The 5,072-nt window shown below is 37.2% G+C and overlaps 1 protein-coding gene across 1 annotated transcript; it reads right to left on the bottom strand.

Annotated features, from left to right (window-relative positions):
- Window positions 1-1,071: 1,071 nt before the first annotated feature.
- LOC110973939 (uncharacterized) lies at window positions 1,072-3,682 on the bottom strand. The gene is made up of 3 exons (XM_022225196.2): window positions 3,450-3,682; window positions 2,794-2,961; window positions 1,072-2,346 (listed from the first exon to the last, which is right to left on the bottom strand). The coding sequence occupies exons 1-3, from the start codon at window positions 3,555-3,557 to the stop codon at window positions 2,149-2,151; spliced, it is 474 nt and encodes a 157-aa protein (XP_022080888.1). The 5' UTR covers window positions 3,558-3,682; the 3' UTR covers window positions 1,072-2,148.
- Between the last annotated feature and the right edge of the window lie 1,390 nt (window positions 3,683-5,072).

The following is a 5,072-nucleotide window of genomic DNA, read 5'->3' as shown; positions in this document are numbered from 1 at the left end:
CTAGCCTAGCTTGCACACACACGTGATTTACCTAGGTCATGTCACGTGCTTCGTTCGTATGCGATTCAACGGCTGTTTTATGCATCTTTTGTTGAAGCACCCAATAACTGTCCACAGCACAGTTGGAGCATGTCTACTTTATTATTATTTTTATTATAATTGTTTATTCGGCCATCAACAACATACAGCTCCAAAATACAAATAGAACACATGAGACAGTGAACAAATAAACAAACACGAATTAATCAAAGCTGGCCAGGACTGATAAAAGTAGAACCAAACACTGTGACTCTAAAGCCTCACAGAGTTAGAGTTACATATACACACATAAAATAGTAACTTGTACTTATAAAAAGATGACTTTAAAAGATCACACCACCAAAGAAAAAAAATATTCTGATTAACTGAAAAGAGAGCATAAAATAAGTTAACGTACTAAATAAAAAAAAATTATTTATACAATAAAAAGGACAGAAAAGAGTCACGAAATTTAAACATAATAACACATAACGTGGAGTCCGAGACAGCTTGTAAATTAGTTTTGGTTTTGTTTCCTTTTTAAGTTATTAATTACTGATATTATTCTTTTGTTATGGTTTACACTTTTGGGGCGATCAGATGAAAGCATTCCTGCTTAATTATACTCAGTTTAGTCCTGTAAGATGACCATCCAGATTTGTCGTTGGTGGTGATGGTGGTGGTGGGATGGGGGTAGGGACAGGATTTTCCCCCCTAAAATATCTCCCGATGCACACGCCCCCCCCCCCCCTTGCGTCATAGGGGACTGGGGTGTTCGGTTAGCCTATATCAGTTTAAGATGATGCATATTGTATCTTGGTCTTTTAGGAAGTGAAAAGGTAACCAAAAGGGGGAGGGCAAGGGATCAAGCCCAGAGGGTATACCACTGTCGCAAAATGTATTCGTTGTTTTGTCAGTTTAGCATTTTTAACTTGGGATTATGGCATTCCACGATGCCCCTAATGTTATAACTAGAACGAATACTTAGAAGACCGAAAAAAAAACCAATGAGGAAACACAGTTCACCAATTATTTTATCCCTTTGCAGTTTAATAACCTTCCCCCTATTTTTCTAACATTTAAGTTTAAAAATACAGTGTTTCACTACTCAGTTCGATTAAGCAATGTAAACAGTTCTTTTGAAAGGTAGAGCCATCATAAAGTAATATTGACGTTTATTACATTAATAACAAAAATCATAACATGCTAGGATAAACAGAAAAATTATAGGAATCAAGCTAATGAAATTGTGGTTTTTATTCTCAGTTTTGATTCGGGAGAATCAATTTGAAGCTTAATATGAAAAGGCCAATACATGAAACGAGTACTGAAATTCAGAACTGTGAAATTAAAGAACGTTTTTGAATGGCGAAAATAAATGAATGATTCTAGAAAACATTACAAATGAATATCGTCAACAAACTAAGAAACTGAGATACTCTTTGAACACTTCTTCTCTTCTAGCACTTCTAAGACTGAGTACTCTTCTTTTTAAGTATAAACCCAATTACATAATTAAATAAATGCCAAGGTTTAAAGATCCTCATACGTTACAGAACTACAAACAGTACTAAAAAAGTAATACCCATTCAAGACCTACATCAATAATGTGACAACACTTAAAACAAAACTATTTTTGTTTGCACAATATGCGCTTTTTGTTTCTCCTGCGACGAAGATTGGGGTTTTGTGCAGCACCTTACCAGCACTTCAAATGCTGTACATCCTGCATCTATGAATATATATAATATATTCTTGAATACTTCATACTGTATTCTGAAACTAGCAAATTTTAAGTACCATTTTCCATTAGCTCACGGAGCCTGAAGTTTCTGTAAAAAAACAAATTCATTGAATTCAACTAAATAAATGAAGTAAATAATAAGTTCGGTAACTCGCTATATAATTATCTTTTCGTATAAAAATAAAATATTCTGTGTATGTACTTTAGAAAAATAGCTAACATTATTGTAACAGTGATACAAAATATCTGTTGGAAGAATCATATGACTAGACCTTTACAATTACTATAGGGCCTAGTCCTGAACATTTCTTAAGGAAGGGTCCAGGAGTGCGTGAATACAGAGCAGGTGTTGACAGCGTTCGGTCCCTTGGAGGACAGCTCCCTTCCTATTGGCTGGCGTGGTAATTGTAAAGGTGTCTGCTGTACCAGGTGTAAAGGTCATAATGAGCGACATGGAGGTACGAGTGCATCTCTTGCAGAACAAAAAGGTCCCGGGTGTTGCGCTCCAGTTCGTTGCCATTTGGCTGCAGGTAAACAGCAGGTGGTGTAGGGAAGCCAGTTTGAAAGAAGTCCCTTTGTTCCATCTGTGAAATAAAATGAACGGAAAAAGGACATTTTTAAGTAAGGAGACGCAACGAGCAATGTCGTTACAACAACAGTAAACAAAACAAAAGGGCAGACGAACGCTCGCTTGGGCTGGCCCGACAGTCAGACAAACAAACGGAGCACATTGATTCTTGGACTTTGTCGACTTTGTCGATCAATGGCTGTCAAGAAGGAAGGTGCTTTTGTCCATGGTTTTCGTAGGATGGTATTCGTGAAAAAAATGTTTCTGTTCCCGCAGGTTAGAATGCTAGACAAAAAAGGTTACTCTGACCTGACTAATGCAGGTACCACTTCATGCTCTTATGGGTAAAATAACTTACTAGCTAGCTGTTGGATCCTCAGCTGATCATAAGTCAAAAATCCTAACGCAAGACCATACCTCCAAACAACAAAGAAACTGACGAGAAATGAAGAAAAATTCGTACCACGGCTTCAAGCATGGCCACAACGCGGTTCAAACGAACTCGAATGGTGCTGAAGTTATTCCCGAAATTAATAGGGCTATTGGACAGTGCCTCGTCTGCTTCCACGAAAAACATCAAATTTCTGAAGATCTGCAAATTGGACCCATGAAGCTGCAAGAGATCGCTTTCCTGTAAGGAACAAACGAAAATGTTTTATAAGAAACATTCGGTTCCAGTACTGAACAATTAATAGACGCAATAGAAAAGTCCACCCTTGACAGTGACAACCAGCTGGTAAATCGTTCAATGTTTTCAATGACTATCTAAAATTCAAATATTGGGAACACATTACGAATCAATACCGACGAGTTACGAGGGCTATTTACTACAATCATTCCCTTATAAATGCTTTAATGCTTTACGTAGTTGTCATTTTATACAGTATCATTATTTTGATCTCCTGAATTCACTATTGTGAATGATCATGAACCAATTCATATTTTAAATGATTATTGAAAACATGTGGGCGCCGTATTCCTTAAACTATCGAGCAGAAAAAAGATCATTCTTATACCATGTAATCAGAAACGAGAGCTGTTGGTCATACCATAAGGAGTTTGATTTCTGCCCTCATGTTTTTAAAATGAATTTTAAATACCAGGACGGCGTGTGCTTACATTCATGGCGAATCTATCAGCATTTGTCAGCCCACTGAGGTCGGGCATTCCAGCGATGTTCACCATGGTGGAAGAAATATAGATATCTTCGTCGTGAAAACGGTCCATTTTCTGGCATTGGAAAAGAATAAAGTTTAACAGTCATACGAGTTCCAATCATCCATCTCATTCAATCACACCACTGCACAAAACTACACTTTATTCCTCCGTGCAATAAGGAAACAGTATCCTAATGTTGGTATACGTACAGAATGCAACACTCATAAGTTTCACATTAGTTGGGTCCATAGTACAGCCAGTGAATGGTGTATACAGTTAGTTTTGACAATATGGTGTTGCGGTTGAGTGGTTGTTTGTTCTGGACACAAAGGAGCTATTTCTTTTTTGACTGTACATAACGGGCAAATTTACCGAAGCGCCTCTTTGGTTTACAAAACATTTCGCAAGGCTATCTGGGCCAGCCATCACAGGAGTGTTTCATGTTGCAACCCAGAATCCCAGATTGTAAGGCGAGTGACCCAAGTATTAAGAAAAAAGAAAAAAATTAAAAATTAAAAACTTGTACAAGCGCCTGGAACTTATAGCCAATAATTTGAAGCTATCATGTTGCTGTATGGTAGTTTTAAAAGTAACTACCGTACTCAGCAACTCAGGAGGTTTCCCAAAGTATTTTTAGATTCACCCAAATTTCACATCCAACTTTGGGGCTGGTTTTAAGAGATCTTTTTAGTAAGTAAGTCAAAATCAAAATAAGAGCAAAAGGCATAATCTCTTTTCTTTTGTTGCCCGTTTTAAAGTAAATTCATTTTGAATATACTTTTCCGAGCATTTTGACGTCGGCCTTCCAATGTAAACGCTTTTATTTTATTTATGATTCACCATCAGCAGAGATAGCATCGAACGGAGGCATGGAGTATTTAACAAAGTTAAGTTTATTTCTTGAACCAACCTTAAAGTGAGAGGTTAGTTATCCTGCTAAATTTGATACCTGGAAGGATATAAAATATGGAACTTACATAATTATCGTAGGCAGTCTTTTGGGTTCTTCTTAGCTCATTCAGTTCGCTGTCGATGGCATAGTAGGTATGTAACGTGACAAGCATCGAGGTCGGTGTAGCAGATTCCATTGGTGGTGTCATGCTCGTAGGTGCAGCAGTACAGACGGCAGTGACTGTTCAGGCAAAAGACAAATCAAGTTCTTAATTTGTTCTGATAAAGTTCAGACAACAGGTCAGGTAGGCCTAAGTATTATCTGAACATGACCAGAATAACTGCGTATTTTTACTTAAACTTAAAAGACAAACTTGCCTAAATCCAAGAGGCTTGGCTACTTTATCTTTGGAAAAGTCTATAAAAATATTTTGTTTTGATAAATGATAGGCTTACCTGCAGCGATTAGCATAAGTAGAGGGTGAATAGCCATCGTTTCTTCGATTTTTATTCTGCGCTTGTGTTGTGTTCCTCTTCTGCTCATTCGACAGTTTTTGATTGAGACGGGATTCCATCCTCATTATATACTTTTTGGGGACCATGCGTTCAAAAATACTTATTTTTAACTCCATTTGATCACAAGCTTGAAATTACAACACAGAAGAAAAATACGTAAGAACGCACACCAAGAAA

Source organism: Acanthaster planci, unplaced genomic scaffold (genome assembly GCF_054643075.1).
Source record: "Acanthaster planci isolate LZ-2023a unplaced genomic scaffold, COTS_SCS Contig110, whole genome shotgun sequence".
In the NCBI taxonomy this organism is placed as follows: Eukaryota; Metazoa; Echinodermata; class Asteroidea; order Valvatida; family Acanthasteridae; genus Acanthaster; species Acanthaster planci.
This window is presented reverse-complemented; position numbering and strand designations above follow the sequence as displayed.

Bases quoted from the DNA above. Each gene is read 5' to 3' on its own strand.
- LOC110973939 (XM_022225196.2), bottom strand. From the start codon at position 3,557: ATGGACCGTTTTCACGACGAAGATATCTATATTTCTTCCACCATGGTG. The intron at 2,962-3,449 runs GTAAGCACACGC...TGTTCCTTACAG, and splicing joins CTGATAGATTCGCCATGAAT to GAAAGCGATCTCTTGCAGCT. The intron at 2,347-2,793 runs GTACGAATTTTT...TTTATTTCACAG, and splicing joins TGGCCATGCTTGAAGCCGTG to ATGGAACAAAGGGACTTCTT.